This window comes from Oryctolagus cuniculus, chromosome 9 (genome assembly GCF_051225735.1).
Source record: "Oryctolagus cuniculus isolate XC-2025 breed Fujian yellow rabbit chromosome 9, ASM5122573v1, whole genome shotgun sequence".
NCBI lineage: Eukaryota > Metazoa > Chordata > Mammalia > Lagomorpha > Leporidae > Oryctolagus > Oryctolagus cuniculus.
Genome location: NC_142875.1, coordinates 108,192,539 through 108,210,677, shown reverse-complemented (window position 1 = coordinate 108,210,677; position 18,139 = coordinate 108,192,539). Strand labels below are relative to the sequence as shown.

General features: G+C 37.6%; 1 protein-coding gene across 1 annotated transcript; it reads left to right on the top strand.

The window, feature by feature from the left end:
- The first annotated feature begins 8,855 nt into the window (after positions 1 to 8,855).
- LOC103345396 (killer cell lectin-like receptor subfamily G member 1) lies at positions 8,856 to 17,667 on the top strand. The gene is made up of 7 exons (XM_070048323.2): positions 8,856 to 8,993; positions 10,194 to 10,297; positions 11,248 to 11,322; positions 13,761 to 13,868; positions 14,761 to 14,912; positions 15,609 to 15,715; positions 16,869 to 17,667. The coding sequence occupies exons 2-7, from the start codon at positions 10,210 to 10,212 to the stop codon at positions 16,993 to 16,995; spliced, it is 657 nt and encodes a 218-aa protein (XP_069904424.1). The 5' UTR covers positions 8,856 to 8,993; positions 10,194 to 10,209; the 3' UTR covers positions 16,996 to 17,667.
- The last annotated feature ends 472 nt before the right edge of the window (positions 17,668 to 18,139 follow it).

Below are 18,139 nucleotides of genomic sequence, written 5' to 3'. Positions count from 1 at the left end.
GAAAGACTGGGGCAGGGCAGAGCTCAAGGAGAGCCCTTCGTGACAGAGCTGTGAAAAACGTCACCATTTCCCAGATTCCTTTCTGACTTAGGAAGCCAAGGCTCTGCAATACTAAGGGGGTGGGGGTGGGGGGAGAAGGAGAGGGCCAAGAAACCTTGCTGTTCCCAGGGACCAGGTAAAGTTTGATGCCTGTGGGGTAGGAGTAGAGGCACCAATTGCCTTCTGACTTGGGAGGGGAGGATACCCCTCTGTCTTTCTTTAGGTCTTAGAGAAAATGAAGTGATGCTGACAGAGAGTTAGAAGAGTTCTCATCTTTGTAGATGAGAAAAGGGAAAGAAACCACCATTGCCCCCACCACAAGGCTTGCACCAAGTAGCAAACAGCAGCTCAGTCCTTGGGTATGGCAGGAAACTCCTGTCACTGGCCCTAGACAAATGTGCTGTTGTTGAAGGAAGAGTGGAAGAAAAGCCTGTGTCCCTGAGCTACAGGCAGTGAACTCTCTGGGGCAAGGCTCCCACACTGACACAAGACAGAGGTGTGCTGTGCCTGTGGAAGTCAAATTCTTTCCTGCCAGAGATCCCTACAGGTTCAAGGAGGGACGTGACTGCTGGGTGAGAGAAGCAAGGAATGCTGTGACAGCCACACTCCTCAGGCCGTGCTGGACTCTGAGGCTGGACTGAGAGACTGGGAATTCCTCTTGGCTCCCAACAATATCTCACTTCAGGCAATAAGACACAGGAAGCTATCATTGAGGGAAAGGGCAAGAGTTTAGAGAAATCTCTTTCAGGGTGCAGTGACCAGGGCTTGCTGAAGCAAAAGGGTGCATTAAATACTAAAAAAAAAAAAAAAAAAAAAAACCTCCTCAGCTCGCCAGACCTCACATGAAGTGCAAGGTAGCAGCTGCACATCACCAAAAGAATTTGAAGTCTGTGGTGTCCTGACCGCGACCACAGGAATGATGAAGCATAAACCAGATCATAGCCAACAGAAGGGGAGATGTGTTTATTTCTGGACTAACATGTAATGTTTGCTTACAGTAAAAATTATTAGATACAAACACAGATAAGGCAAGAAAATGTCCCTTGTCAAAACATAAAAAGTCTGGGGTAAAGTCAGGTGTATTCAAGATGCTGGAATTGTCAGCAAGAACCTTTTTTTGTATATCAAAAAAAGTGAGTGGAAAAAATTTGAAAGTGTGCATATAGGGCAGGTGGTGGTTGGCACAGGAGTGAAGATGGTGCTTGGGAGTCTGATCCCATACCAGAGTTTGTGAGCTAGATTTCTATGTTGGCTTCTGATTCCATGTCCTGCTGATGTCCACCCTGGAGGGCAAAAAGTAATGGCTCAGGTGCTTGGATCCCTGCCACTCACCAAGAGACCCAGACTGAGTTCCTGACTCCTGGTTTCTGCCTGGCCCAACCCCAGGTGTTGTGGGCATTTGGGGAGTGGCAAGTGGATGGGTGATCACTATCTTTCTTCCTTTTAAATAAATAAATATTAAAAATTTCATAAGCCATACAAATATGGTGGAATTTTCAGAAAGATGCAAATTGTATAAATAAAAATGATGAAACTATGATATCATAAATGAAAGAATTCCGTCTTGGGTTCGTCAGGAAAATGGATACAGAACAGAAAAGTAAGATGAAAAACAAATGACCTTGAACATAGACTAAGAGAAATCACTTCAACTAAACCACAAGTACACTTTTTGAATGTTTAACAATTTATTATTTTTTTCATAAATACAATTTTAGGAATATAGTAATTCTTCCCATTGTACCACCCCTCCCAACCCTCTTCCTCTTCTCCCTCTTATTCCCATTCTTAATTTTTACTAAGGTCTATTTGCAATTAACTTTATACACATATGATTAACTCTATACTAAGTAAAGATTTCCACAAATTGTATGAAAAAAAAAATGTTCCTCAACAGTTGAGACAAGGGCTGTTCAAAGTCATTGCATCTTGAAGTGTTAATTTCACTTCTATAGATTACCTTTTAGGTGCTCTATTAGTTATCACAGATCAGGGAAGACATATGATATTTGTCCTTTTGGGAGTGGCTTATTTCACTAAGTATGATGTTGTCAAATTTCATACATTTTTTTGTAATAGACATGATTTAATTTTTTTACTACTGTGTAGTATTCCATGGTGTACATATCCCATAATTTCTTTATCCAGTTTTCATCTGATGGGCACTTGGCTTGATTCCATATCTTAGCTATTGTGAATTGAGCTGCAGTAAGCAGTGGGGTATAGATAACTCTTTCATATGCTGATTTCTTTTCCCTTGGGTTGATTCCCAGGAGTGGGATGGCTGGGTCATGTGGTGGGTCTATATTTAGATTTCTGAGGTATCTCCATACTATCTTTCACAGTGGCTGTACCAGTTTACATTCTGACCAACAGTACATTAGGGTACTTTTTTCCCCACATCCTTGCCAGCATTTGTTGTTTGTTAGATTTCTGTTCAAAAGCCTTTCTAACAGAGGTAAAGTGAAACCTCATTGTGGTTTTGATCTGAATTTCCCTGATGGCTAGTGACCCTGGACTGTTGAAGACCTCTCGTACAAGCTGTACAAATATCTTGACAGATGTTCTCAGTTCTCCGAAGAGCAATAGTTAACCTATCCAGCTCTGTCACTAAATATTACTCTATTCCCGAGGCGGCCTGGAGCTCATTATATAGTCGATAGATATTAGTGCAAATTAATAACTTTCTTATTGTATTCCAATTCTTTTCTTTGTTTTACCCTATTCATTATATGTTTAGTTCTTTTTCTTTTTCATTGATCAGTGTAACCAGAAATTTTATTACTCTTGTGGAGGAATGAGTTTTGACCTCATATATACTATTTTATACTTACTTCCTGTTAATAAACTTCTGTTCATATCACTTGTCTCTCTTTCCTTTCTTAATCTGTAAAACATGTTTAACATAAAACTTTATTTTTTAATATAAATATATTTTTAAAATTTTATTTATTTGATTGGTAGTTACAAACAGAGAGATGGAGAGAGGATGAAAGGTTTTCCATCTGCTGGTTCACGCCACAAATGGCTGCAGTGGCCAGAGCTGGGCCAACCCGAAGCCAGGAGCCAGGAGCTTCATCCAGGTCTCCCATATAAGTTCAGGAGCTCAAGCACTTGGGCCATCTTCTAATACTTCCCCAGGCCATAGCAGAGAGCTGGATAGGAAGAGGAGCAGCTGGGGCACAAAGTGGTTCCTGGCTTCTTCCTGACCCAGCCCTGGATGTTGTGGCCATTAGGGAGTGAACAAGCAGATGGAGATCTCTCTGTGTGTTCCTCCCTCTCAGTGTGTAACTGTGTCTTTCAAATAAATAAATAAATCTTTTTAAAAAATGACCATTTCACCCATATACAGTAAATTTAAAAGTAATCACGAGTCATTAAAACTATAGTAGTACAACATTCTTAACCGTTGATTTAGCAAAGATATAAAACAAAGTTTAACAAAAGTATATTTACAATAATACTTAATACACGTAAAGAAAAGGATAGGGAGGGAGGAAGGTGTGGAGGGAAGAAGGAGGAGGGAATATCATTATATTGTTAGAATTTATCTTTTATTGCTTATGCTTTAACCTAAACCACTATCTTCTGGTGTTTCCCTTATGTTTTCCTCTAGTAGTTTGATAGTTTCAGGTCTTTGATTTTTGTATAGAGTGTAAGGTAGTGGTCTTGTTTCAAACTTCTGCATGTGGAAATCCAATTTTCTCATTGCCACTTACTGAAGATACTCTCTCCAGGGAATTTTTTTAGCTTATTTGTCAAAGATTAGTTGCTAATAGAAGCATGGATTTATTTTAGGTTTATATGCTGTTTCATTGATCTATATGTCTATTTTTATGCCAGTACCATGTTATTTTGGTTATAATAGCCTTATAGTATGTTTTGAAATCTGGTACTGTGATCTCTCTGGCTTTGTTTTTATCATTCAGGACTGCTTTCATTATTTGGGGCCCTTTTTGTTTCCATATGAATTTTCCAGTTCTGTGAAAGTTATCATTGGTATTATGACGGTAATTGCACTGAATCTGTAAATTGCTTTGGGTAGTATGGAAATTCAACAAGTATGAGACAGCAGCAGTCTCCTGATTACCAGCATCTATACTTCCGTTTCCTCATGTATAAAATGAAGATGATAACAATCTGAGACAGTTTCAGAGATGTTGCTGTGTCTAACTAATGTCATGTAAGTTACCCATTACCGTATGGCTGGGCATACTATTTTGGAGAGTACCATTAATTATCCCCATATTTTGACTTTTTCCAAGCCATACAGTTTTCTTTGTAGTTTGGAACATCAGGGTTATTCAACAGGACAACCACAACATGATCAGTTTCCTATTGGTTCCTGGATGAGTCACCCAACTAATTAACATTTACTGAGTATACACTTTGAGGCATTATGCAGAAGGAAGAACAGTCAGTAGACCTCTATGGAGGCCCAGACTCACCCAACAGAAACCTGGGCTTGAATGCGGAAAGGGAGACAGAAAATCAGGAATTACTTAGAGTTTCCACCTGAATTTTTTTTTTGAGGATTTTTCTAGAGCATATGATTTGATTTCTATTTTCGCTTTTCTACATTTCTTAAATATCTCCAAGTGCCACAATCAGAAATTTTTTCCTTAGCATTTGCATTGAATCTTTTGAATCTTGGTTGGTTCCGAACTGACTATACCAAACAGTACTTCCCAGATGTATACTTGTTTTTGAATACATTCTCTGTTCCTCCTTCCTTTTACTGCAGAGTGGCCTAGGAAGGGATCCTTAATAGTTCTCTCTCTGAGTTTTAAAATCAGAAGATTTTATCATTGTTAATTCTATTACTCCCCTCCTAAATATTAATATTCAGTAGTTCTAAATAAGGGAAACACCATGGATATTGCAAGTGGTTGTGAACAGAACAGATTGGTGATTTTAGAAAGTTACAGTTCTGGGGCCAGTGCTGTGGCTCAGTGGGTTAACACCCTGGCCTGAAGTGCTGGCATACCATATGGGTGCTGGTTCAAGTTTCGGCTGCTCCACTTCCAATTCAGCTCTCTTCTGTGGCCTTGGAAAGCAGTAGAAGACGGCCCAAGTCCTTGGGCCCCTGCACGCACTGGGAGACCTGGAAGAAGCTCCTGGCTCCTGGCTTCAGTTCGGCGCAGCTCTGGCCATTGCAGCCAGTTGGGGAGTGAACCATTGGATGGAAGACCTCTCTCTCTCTCTCTCTTGTCTGTCTCTCTCTCTGTCTCTCTCTCTGCCTCTCCTCTCTCTGTGTAACTCTTTCAAATAAATAAATAAATAAATAAATCTTTTTTAAAAAAGAAAGTTACAGTTCTTTCAAAAGAAATGGGAAAATTATACCCCGCTCCCTTCATCATGAAATAATCTTTAGGGCAGTAGTACTAACAGTTTCAAAATTAAGAGGCAAATATTTCTAATAGCTGATGATTTTTCTATAAACAAAATATTACACCTGAGTAGAATAGGTTATAATCTGCTCAAGGGCAATTATTCACTTCGTAGTTTCATTTTTAACATACTTTTTTGAGATAAAAATTCTCAAACAACAGCTCTTTAATACAGTTACAACACTTTTCTCTCTGTAATGACATATTCCATGTGGATCAGTGGTCTTCAGAGTTCCAGAAAATGAATGATGATGTTAGTATTATACTTATGTAAGAAGCAATTTTTAATTTGAGGAAATTTTAGATTTATAGAAAAGTGGCAATTTAGTACAGAGTTCTCATAGACACCTGAGCCAATTTATTTCCCTTCCTATTATCATCGTACGTTACATAAGTTGATAAATCTTATGTTTATCAAAATCAAGAGCCCCATGTTGGTCTGTGATCTTTAGTTCTGCTCTAGACTTGACTTAGGCCTCATTCATTTTCCATTGATACCCTTGGTTTCCAGGACCGCATCCAGGCTCCCACAGTGCCTTCCGCCTCCGTATCTCCTTCATTCTCTAGCTATGTCCCACTTACTTTTGAGTCAACCTACCAAATAATAATACAGTCAGTATATATTTAAAAAACCAATATTTTAGAAGGCTCTTTTTGAATTTTTACTTCCACAAAAATGGCATTAAAATGGGTTACTAGAAAATCACATAAGAGTTATTTTGACATTTCCCGTATGAAAAATAACTCAACCAACAATTATTTCATAACTGTCCACTTGAGATAGGAAATAGGATGGGAAAACAGTGTAAGAAATGGTAAGTATGAGAAAATATATATTTTTTAAGAATCTATTTATTTGAAAGGCAGTGTTATAGATAGAGAAGGAGAAGAGAGAGAGAATCTTCCATCAGCTGGCTCACTCCCCAAATGGCCGCATTGACAGTAGCTGGCTCAGGACAAAGACAAGGATCAGGAATTCCATCCACGTCTCCCAAATGGGTGGTAGGGGAAGGGGAAAAGTACTTCAGCCATTTTTGCTGTGTTCCCAGGAACATTAGCAGGGAGCTGGATTGGAAGTGGAGCAGCCAGCACATGGGATGCTTGCATTTCAGGTGATGGCTTTAACCTGCTGTGCCACATTACTGGCCTCAAAAACACCTTTTTTTTTTTTAAATTATGGCTCTAAAGGTACACTCTTGTGTTGCTTTAAAAGCAAAATGTAAATAGTGATCAGAGAAAACAAACCAAGGCCCAACTTTTGTCACCAAAAGCAAAATTATAATAGAAATGCTCCTAATTTGAGACTGAATATACCAATGTATTAGTTATTGAGGGAAAATTGATGTAGAAATATTCTAAGGATCAAAAATAAGGTAGATCAATTTTTGTCTTTTTTATTTCTTGTTCACACAAAAACATTTTTTCTTTCTTCACTAACCCATTTATCCCTATTCCTTACATTGTAATGTAACAAAGAATATTGAACTAAAAATTTCTCCATACCAAATATTTTACCAGTTTTAAACTAGAAAGCAAATAGGTGAAAACAGCAGTCTATAAGAAATGTGTAATATAAAAATTAAAAGCCAAGGACAGCACTGTGGTGTGGTATTGTTAAGACTCCCATATGAGTGCTGGTACTAATCCTGCCTGCTAATGGCCTGGGAAAGCAGTGGAAGATGGCACAAGTGCTTGGATCCCTACAACCACTTAGGAGACATGGAAGAAGCTCCTAGCTCTTGGCTTCAGATCGGACCAGTTCTGACCATAGTGGTCATTTAGGGGATGAACCAATAGATGGAAGACCTCTCTCTGTGTCTCTCCCTCTGTCTGTATCTCCGCCCCTCAAATAAATAGACAAATTTTTAAAAATATTAAAAGCCAATTTTGGTCAGCGCCACAGCTCAATAGGCTAATCCTCCGCCTGTGGCACTGGCACCCTGGGTTCTAGCCCCGGTCGGGGCATCGGATTCTGTCCCAGTTGCTCCTCTTCCAGTCCAGCTCTCTGCTGTGGCCTGGGAGGGCAGTGGAGGATGGCCCAAGTCCTTGGGCCCTGCACCCCATGGGAGACCAGGAGAAGCACCTGGCTCCTGGCTTTGGATCAGCACGGTGCTGATCAGCTGCTCAGTGCTGTAAAAGGAAGACCTTTCTCTCTGTCTCTCTCTGTCTCACTGTCCACTCTGCCTGTCAAAAAAAAGCCAATTTTCTTTTGGACCTTTGTTTAAAAAATTATTTCAAAATTTTGTGCACTCCTGACGTTACCATGAAATATACATAATTAAGCTGTTCTGCTGTTAATCTATGTTATCTCATTTTAAGTACTTTTATTTAGACTTCAGATTGTATATTGATTTCTAAATCTTATTATTGATTCATTCCATGAATGTTACTTGTTTTTTATTTTTTAATGTGATACACGTGAGGTGAAGTAGATGTAAAATAATACACACGAATGATACTTCAGTGGACCTTAAAGGGTACATAAATTTAAGGTAGAAAAGAGGTATAAGAAACGTTCTGAGAAGCACTAAAAATACATTGCTTATTTTTGGTGCAAAGGTGTGTGGGTGTTTTAAGGACAGATAAGAACTTTGGTGAGAATATCTTTATAATTAACCAATGGATGATAGCATAGAGTAGAGATAGACATTAGCCAAGAACTGATTCACATGGTTGATCTGAAAAAAAAAAAAATTGCTTTTGTAACTAACTAGCACCTACCTCTAGGGATAAGTTGAATTAGACAAATGATTTTTAAATTTTGACAGCTGTAGCTACCACTAGTGCACTAGAGGAGTCTTCCTTTAGAAGAGCCATGTTTGAACTCATTTGAAGCCGTTCTATCGCTGCTTCTGCCTTTTCCTTATTTAAGAGAGTCTATTTCTTCAGACAACTGGAGGAGAATACAAGAAGTGGAAAATTCTGTTTGCAAATTAATCAACTCAGGATTGTATATATTTATAGTTACCGTAAATCATCAAGTAGTCTGGATATTCATAGATTGATTTTTTTAAAAAAATAGGCCAATGTTTGTACATATTTTGGCATTCCTACATTTTTACTATATATCTAAGATGTTGCAGATTTTAATTTGTTCTACAAAATGAAAATTGTAGAAATCACTCTGGGTTGGATATGAGTATTTCTTTTTTATTTTTTATAGTTTTAAAAGTTTTATTATGAGCTATTTCCTAAATTCATGAGATTCTGAGATGCCTGTTGTTTTTGTTTGTTTGTTTGTTTGTTTGTTTTCCAAGCTTTACAGTAACTGCTAAGGTTCAACTTCGAATTGATTCATTAAATATTCATAAGATACTTCATTTTATTCTTGATGGCCTTTCTGACACATGGGTGGGAACAAGTGAGACACTGACACCACTGGAAACTTTCTGTGTGGGAATATCAGTGTCATGTGATCATCTGCACCTTCACACAAGGTCCCTGTGAGGGACGGTCTCACACATCAGGACCCGCCTGGTCTCACAGCAGAGGGGAAGCCAGCAGAGCCGGGACGTGCTCACCTGCTCCTGACCAAGCCTGTGCTCCAGCTGGGGTCATCCCAAGGTACAGTCACAGACAGCAGCTACTGTGGGTGTTTGAGTCCATCTCCATGTCGCCTCTCACCCTGCTGATGGCAGAGGAATAGAGTAGCACTTGGTCCGGGAGAGATATGTAGAAAGACCTGAGAGTTTTGAATTATTTCAAGAAAGAATTTAAACTATGATTCATGTTAATACCTAAAGTTACCTTTATTCTAGAGGAGAAGGCAGGAATGGGTCAGAACGAGAGTGTGTCAAAGGTAATTTAACAGGGAGAGACTCTGATTTTCCCTTAAATTTTCTGGTGTTTGGAGGAATATTTCTTTTAGATATTCTATTTTGTGCTTTTATTTCTCATCACAAGGGATGCCACCTAGCTGACTAGCAATTAATTATGCCACACTTCAATTCCCTTCTTCTGAAGTCACCTGTAATAGAAAAGTTGGAATGATGTTGGTGTGATTGTTTTTCTATCAAAAGAAACTTAGTTTAATATTCACCAATTTGCTTCCTTGTTATTTATGTAAACAGATATGCATAGAAAAATAATTAAACAAACAGTTGTTGGAAATACATGACCTTGCCTTAAGGTTTACCTTATAATTTGTTATTGTCTTAGAGAAAAAGTTATTGAACAATGAATAGTATATTTGTACATTTTGTCCTTATTTGATGACTGTTTAAATCAAATTTCCTCAAATTACAAAGCAATTAAATGGTGACCTATGAAGATAATTTAAGAACATTAAATTCAAATCTGCCTACAAAGAACAGTACACTGATTTTTTGTAGAGTGACCAAAAATACTTTTGTGGGGAAATTCCACTGTCCACTTAAATCATTGAATATCTCAAATTTCATCAGTAGTTCATTTTTTATTAGTCCTCTAAGAATATATCTAAATATTTTGAAGCTATTTGTGCTTTGCCTATGTGATTCATTGGACATTTTTGGTCATTTATTTAAATGAACACTTGACTGTGAACTAGCAGCTGAAAGATCTTTTTTCTCTGTCTCTCCCTTATTCTCTGTAACTCTATGCTTTTCAAATAAATAAAATAAATTTTTTAAAAATTATCTTTCTTGATATTTCCAGAGAGATGGTGATTTTAGTTCACTTCTACAGGCCAGAGTATGGATCACTCATTTAGCTTTCTCCATATCTCTAATTTTAACTGAATCAATATGTCCTGTGAAACCTCTCTGATTCTTGCTGTGTTTTTAGCTTGAAGCTCTCAGGAATGAGTGAGGGAGTGACATACTTAGAGTTGAAATTGCCTCACTCAAAGAAAGAGAAAGGCCAAAGACATCAAGCTCGCAAAAGGAAAGGTAAGGATTTTCTCTTTGTTTCCCTGATTTCTGAAAACATAATGTCAAGTAGGAGCAAAATAAAAATTTAAAAAACTAAAAATAAAATGATGATTATTTGATATAAAATGTCTAGTTCCTTATTGTATTTTATATATTGGGAAATCCATTTAAGTGAAATATTAAAGAAATTTCTGATTAAAGTAAACAGTGATTTTTTTTCAATCTTGAAAACATTTTTTAAAAAAAGAAAACAAGTGCCCAAATATAGCATTTAGGTAAATGTTGATAGTAAAATAACATTATAATTTATATAAGTTGTATACAATTATAACAAAGGCATAAAATATCTATAGGAAGGATAAATCTCATACTCAGAATATTAATTTTCCAGAGGGTGGGAGGGGAAAAAGCTGTGAAATTGAGATTTTAGCTGTAACTTCATGATGTCATATTGTCAATTCCAAATGGAATTTGGAAGCCAGTTTGACAAAATGTTAGCATTTATTAAATTTGAACAATAGACAATGCATGTTCCTTATCATATTTATTCTTTTCAGTGCTCTTGAAGCTTAAAAATAACATCAAGGAGAGATATGAACTTAAGCATATACAAATTATGCCTCAGATAAGAATGGCTGTCAAGACTGTGTTCATTAGATATAAGCCTTCTTGAACAGAAACTCTATTTCATTGAGTTGTGCCTAACCAATGCAATTCTTTTTTTTAATTTTTTTTAACTTTTATTTAATGAATATAACTTTCCAAAGTACAGCTTATGGATTACAATGGCTTCCCCCCAATAACGTCCCTCCCACCCGCAACCCTCCCCTTTCCCACTCCCTCTCCCCTTCCATTCACATCAAGATTCATTAGTGATTTTAATGCTGAACTCCAGCATCAACACTCATTCTGCTTGGGTTTATCTGGTTGCCATGCTCATTACATATTCTGCTTTTTCATTTGTACAGCAAACCCATGTATAGTGATCCTGGGAATAATATGTCTGTTTCTCCTGCCGGCAATCACGGGCTTAGGATATATGTGTGAGTATGAGGTTTCTATTTGCTATGGGGACAAGGAGGCAGAGGGAAAATGAGAGATAGTAATTGCTGCATCTTTGTAAACAGTGAAGTTCGGTAGACATGCTATGAATCATGAGAGTTTTGATGAAGATGAAGATTTTATTATTTTACTATCATTTAGTATTTATGCCGCACAAAATAATAAGTCACTGTGATTACATGGGAATTTCATTGATAGACACAGTGTGGTTGACATATATATTTCAAGCGTTCTTTGTGTGTGAAGTGGTCTGCACCTGAATAGTGAACTGGAAGAACCTTGATTTGATTATCGCATTTCTTGTGCTTACATCACAAAGGAGAATAAACCTCATGTATATTCTATACAAATAAAAAGTCAGTTTTAGCATATTTCATATCAGTTTTAAAATTTGTCCATTATATTTGCTTTCTAAAAAAAATCTTTTCTGGATTGTTGTTACTTGAATTATTCCTTCAACAAACAACTTTGGGCATCTTCTAAGGATTGGGAACTATGTGTGGCACCCAAGGCACAGAAATTTAAAAACAATCAATGGTCAATGAGCTCAGCTGAAATGGGGAATATTAATTTCTTTATTTAGTAATTTACGAAGTTTTCAAAATGAAACAGTTAGTGCTGTGTTAACAGAATGATGGGATCAGATTAGCATAACATCTTCAGGTCAAGAAAACCTCCATGTTGGAGAGAATTGCTCTGATAAAGGGCAGGGAGAAATTAGGAGGCGAAGGGTAGAGATGGTCATCCAAGTGGAGTGAACAACATGGGAAAAGGGCACGTATCTGTGTTTGGAGAATTACAGTTCCTGGGTATGTGGAAGAACTGGCTGAAAATGAATTTGGACAGGTATGCATCTTCAGGAAGGTCTTTAAACATTTTTTAAGAAAAAAAGTCAAAATTACTTTATTTTTATTTATATTAGTGAGAGAGAGAGCGAGAGAGAGAAGGAGTGAGAGAAAGAGAGTTGGACCATCTTCTGGTTCACTCCCCAAATGCCCACAATAGCCTGGGCTGGCACAATCTAAAGCCAGGAGCCAGGAGCTCATTCAGTTCTCCCTGTGGGTAGCAGGGACTCAGCGACTTGAACTGTCCCTTGCTTCCTCCCAGGTGGTTATTAGTGGAAAGCTGGATTTGGGAGCAGTCAGACACTCCAGGATGGACTATGGGCATCACAAGCAGCGTCTCAGCCATTTTAGGGAATGCTTGCCCCCATGAAGTTCTTTTATCACACCTGAAGAAATTTTAGATTTCCCTTAAAAGCAAGGGAAACTCCTTGATGATTTAAAGTGAGAAAACAATATAAGTTATTTCACATGAAGATTTAGTGGATTTCAGAAAAGATCATCTGAGTAGACTGAGTGATAGTAGGGGAGGAATATATGGGGAAATTGCTTCAGAAATTAAGGTTGGTGTCAATGGCTGTCCAAATTAGCATCATGAGAGAAATGATGAAAGGTGAGTGGCACACTTGAGAAATATTTAATATGTAGAACTGCATCACTATGGATTTTATTGAGTGGATGAACAGGAGGAGGGAACCAGCATTTAAAATTCATATCAAGCATACACAAGCTTAATGTCAAAGACAAGAAGAACTGGCTTCTCTTTTATGCATGTGTGTGTGTGTGTTAACAATGGTGAAGATTGAGGTGTTCACGGCTTGTTAGTGGAGATGCTCAGAAAGTATTGAATTAGTCTGTTTTTCCAGAGTGGGTCTATGGAACAGACATGGAGCATCGGTGCACACATGCTGGGTTTAATGTTTGGGGACCAAGAGAGATGCCTAGATTAGAGAAGTGAATCGTGGATTCATCAGTTGATATTACAGTTATTTGAAAATATGGTTGAGGAAGCAGAAACCAGATCATGAAAAAGCCTCTTAAAACGAGGGGGTGATATATGAACTCCTTTAAGGATAAATCGATATTTAAAATGGATTGAATGTGAGTGCAGTGGAAAACAACCCCTTTGATTAGAAAATTAGAAAGGAAGGCAAGCAATATAGCATGATGAAGGGTCAGCTAAAGATAGTCCATGCTTTCAAGTAGAATAGAAAATTCAAATCATAGAGCGGCCAAACATGCTCATTAAATTTGCCAAGAGAGAGGATTCAACATTATTTCCTGGAGTAGATTCAGTGTAGCAGTGCACATGGTCAAAGCCAATTTGCGATGGATAAACTTATTTCCAGGTTTTTTCTGTTTTATGAAATGTTCACTACTGCTTCATGTGCCTTAAACAGAACATATTGTAAGTTTCAAATTCTTGTAATTACCTATATTTGAATCATATATTTTTTATGGATCTATTACCACATACCAGCATCATTTACTTTGTTATCTAGAGTTAGAGGCTGCGTTCATAATAAAATGATCTATTGGAACCATTCATGATACTAAATTTGTATTGTGGATTGAAGTTTTTCAGAGGTGTTGTGATTGCACGATGCAGGATACGGGAAACACAAATGGAAACAACATGACCTCAGTGGAAGCTGAAGAGCCTTCGGTTTCACCACCTAGTACAGGTGTGTACTCAGTGTTTAAGGTAACAGCTGACAGAGTTCTTTTGTGTGGACTTACCCTGTCTCGCACTATTTCAATATATAATTTACAAAGTTTATATTGAACTTTAGCATGATTTTTTTAAGATTCATTCTTTTTTTGAAGGGTAGAGGTATATATAGAGAGAGACACACACACACAGAGGGGTAGTCCATCCATGTGTTCACTCCTGAATGGCTGCAGCGGTCAGGTCTTGGCCACAATGAAGCCAGGAGCCCGGGGCTTTATACAGTTCTCCCACATGGGTTCAAGGGGCCCAAACACTTGGGTCATCTTCGGCTTTATCAGGCGCATTGGCAGGGCACTGGATCAGAAACTGAGCAACTCGGACCTGAACTGGCTCCCATAGGAGATCTCAGCGTCACAGGTGTCAATATTATCGATTATGCCACCACACCCCCTGGCATGGGCATGAATTTTGCTCTCCTCAACTCATTAAATCCAATTTTCACATTATATCTAACACATGATTTTCACATATTGAACTGAGTATTTGAATAGTCTGAGCTTGCGCAAGGATATATTTTCCCCAGTATGGAAGCCCTGAAGTTAACACCATTGCTGTTCATTCACTTTGATGGATTCAGGAATCAGGGAGAACTACTTCCTAGCTCTGCAGCTTGTTCATACTTGAGAATTGCAGATTGCTCAGGGCAGGCTTCACAAAGGCCCCGTGTCTGTTAGAGACAGTTTTTGGCTGAGTATTTTCCCCAATAGAATTTCACACAACGGGATTTGGTATAGAAAATCCATTTATTCTAGGGTCACTCCATCTGAAGAAACCAGATGAAAACCTAAAAGTGCATGTCTCTAACTGGTCTTGGGTTGGGGGTGGCGGTGGCTTTTGTTTTCAAGAAAGACATTGTGGATCCTGTCAAAGACAATGGGTTTGCTGTGGAACAAATTGCTACTATTTTTCTAAAGAAGAGGCAACTTGGAATGAGAGTGCAAAGTCATGCCAGGACAAGAAATCTCATCTTGTTACCATCAATGACAAAGAGGAACAGGTACGTTCATTTAATCAAGTGTGAGAAGTCTGCATGCCCTGAGTAAGGGTGGCTGTTTAGACTTTGCTCCAGTCTTATTGGGCCCGCTTGGTGGGAGCGCTTGTATCTGCAGGGGAGAAGACACAGGCTTTAAAGAGACGTAAAAACATTATCTAAAGCAGCAGGTAGGGCCTTGCTGTGCATGCCATAGAATGCTCTTTAGTTATTATGGGCTATGTCTTTATGATTTATGGATAATCCAGCAAAAATACACAAATGAGTGAATTAGCGGGCATTTTACTTTAGTGACTCTTCAGAGTTCTAGAAATAATAAAAGATGATTTATCACCCTTCTCGTATATATCTATACTTTCAGTAGATGTGAGAAGATAAACCATCATAATCTTCCTTCTATAGAAGTTAACTAAAGTGGAAAAATGTTGGAAAGAGTGTCAGAGAGAGAGAGAGAGAGACAGACAGACCAAATGGCTTTGATCATTATGGGCCTTTCATGATATTTTTTGAGTCACAAAGCTGCGAAAGTTTGTTTTTTGGCTCTTTTACTTTTGCTGCTTTTCTGCACGGTAAATAATCTAGTGCCTGCTCTATTTATCATAGGTTTGTTTGACATTAGATATGACCAGTGTTTGGTACCAATGTTGTAGATAAAAATTATTGATATTTTGAGTAATGCTATTAATCCTAATTTGTACACAGAATTTCATTCAAACACAAACGAAATACAATTATTGGATTGGATTATACAGAAAAGGAGCTAAATATGATTGGATGTGGCAGGATGGCACAGTACCTGCTAAGGACCTGTAAGTTTTCATTTAATATTCTAACCATTCAGTTTTTTTTTATCAGCAATTGATGTATAGATTAAAAGCTAACAGCAGGAAAAGATTCTTGAAAACTTCCAAAATATCCTTCATTCTATTTGATTTCACATTTCAGATGACAATCAAATGCAAGCCTTGGGGACTTAAGTAATCATCCCTAAAGACATCACTTTTTTCCATAGTGTTTTTTGTAGGTTCCTTCCAAATAGTAAAATCATGTGTTTCTTTTATATGATATCTGTTGTGTTGGCAGGTGTGGTTGGAAGAGAGGGAGGAAAAGTTGTTTCTAAACCGAGCTCTTCCTCTTCACAAATGATTAACTGGTGTCTTCTAAAACTGAAGAGGCTTCTTTTCCAAACACATAAATTAATAATCTTAAATCTAACATGGAGATTAAGATTTTTCATGGCATTAAATTTGCACAAGTCCATGTAGTCGCTGGTACCCTCTTGGTAGTAAAATAGCATTGATCCATCAAAAATGATGAAATAAACTTACTACAGTGGCAGCAGATTAACTGATGGGTCCAAATGAGGCAGGGAAATTACACAGTGCACTGGAGGAGGAGCAATGCTGTGGAGCGTTGTGCAGTCCCTGTCGTGTGAGGAGCACTGTTTATTGAGGGAGGGTGGAGGCAGAGGAAGAGATTCCCTATTTTACGTGGGGTAGTCAGAGATGACCTCAATGAGACAGTGTCATTTGTAGAATGACTATGCAGGTGAATGGGTGAGATGAGGGGGTTCTCTGTTGGTGTTGCACCCTGGAAGGAAGGCCAATGGGTGTGACAGGTGGCAGTGCATTTAGTTTTCTTACAGAACTAACAAGAGGGTCTGTGATGCTGAGTAAAATGGGAAGAATAAGATCACATAGGAATCAATGAGCATCGCAAGAATTTTATTTCTTTGTGACTGCAGTGATAAACCTGTAGGTGGTTTTTTGACGGGGTATGACAAGAGCAAGCTTCCTATGTCAGAGTCACTCATTAGAAGCAGTTGTAATTCCACTTTATGAATTAATAGCAATACATCTCTCACAGGAGTTTTCTTTTCACTGAATAATCACACACATGTCTTAACATTGTGATAATGAAATTTTGCTTATAGAATTTTAAAGCAAAATATTCTCTGAACAGGGCTTTTCAAGCAGGTAAAGTGGCTGACAAATGTGGATGCCTCAAGTCAGGATATATTAATAGTGCTGCTTGTGAAAAACACTTTCGTTACATTTGTGAAAAGGATGCTCCCTTCCTCAGTGATTAGTACAACCATGATGGAAAACAATAAGCAGATCTTCAAAAATCTAAAAATGTATCTACCATATGACTCAGCTCTCCAACTTCTGAGAGTATATCTGAAGGAACGTCTATGAGAGATTCCTGCACTCCCTAGTTTATATGAACCCAATTCTTAATAGCAAAGATATGGACACAACCTTGATGTTCATCAGCTGATGAATGGATGAAGAAAGTGTGGTATACCTACGTGACGGAGTACTACTCAGCCATGAGGAAAAAATGAAATCCTGACATTTCCAACAAAATGCTTGGAAGTGGAGATCATTATGCTATGTGAAAGAAGCCAGTCACAGAAAAACAAAGATCACATATTTTCCCTCACATGTGGAAATCAATCCATGTATAGAAAGTATAAAAGCATGTGGTCGTTATATTATTTGGAATATAGATAGTTATGAATATTTTCTTTACTATATTATATCTTGTACATAGCAATATTCTCCTCTTTCCTCACTATATGATCATTGTCACAAATCCCATGTAATGTGATATTAATATTCCTGTTTTCAAGAAAAATAATATATATTTGTATGTATATAATAGCTACATATGGAAAGAGTGAATATGACAAAATGTTAAAAATTGTTAAATCTTAAATATTAAAATAAATAAATTTCAACATTTTAATTTTGACTGACACATATGAAGTAATTGTGTATGTTTCTTGGGAACAATATGATATTTAATATGTGTACACATTGTGTAATTATCCACCAAATATAATTGACATATCTACAGACTAAGAAATTTATTAGTTCTTGTGCTGGGAACTTTGAAAATCATCATTACTATCTTGGAATATTGAATTAATTGCTGTAGAACATTAGGAACTATTGCTCCTATGCAGTTGCACTTCTGTACAAATTAACAGTTTTCCCCCCATCACTGTCTCTTCTACACGCTTCCCAGGCTCTGGTAGCCCCCATTCTATTCTCTACTTTGAGATCAACATTTTAGCCTCCACTTAAAGTAAGAACATGTAGTACTTACCTTTGTAACTATTTCAGTAATAATAATGCATTCCAGTTTCATCCATGTTGCTGCAAATGACAGAATTTCATGCATTTTTAGGGATGAATAGCATTCCATTATGTATATACGCAACATTT

What these genes read in the sequence shown, in the direction of transcription:
- LOC103345396 (XM_070048323.2), top strand. Translation starts at nt 10,210, where the DNA reads ATGAGTGAGGGAGTGACATACTTAGAGTTGAAATTGCCTCACTCAAAG. An exon ending in CACGGGCTTAGGATATATGT is followed by an intron (nt 11,323 to 13,760) that starts GTGAGTATGAGG and finishes TGTGGATTGAAG; the next exon opens with TTTTTCAGAGGTGTTGTGAT. An exon ending in ACAGTACCTGCTAAGGACCT is followed by an intron (nt 15,716 to 16,868) that starts GTAAGTTTTCAT and finishes TTCTCTGAACAG; the next exon opens with GGCTTTTCAAGCAGGTAAAG.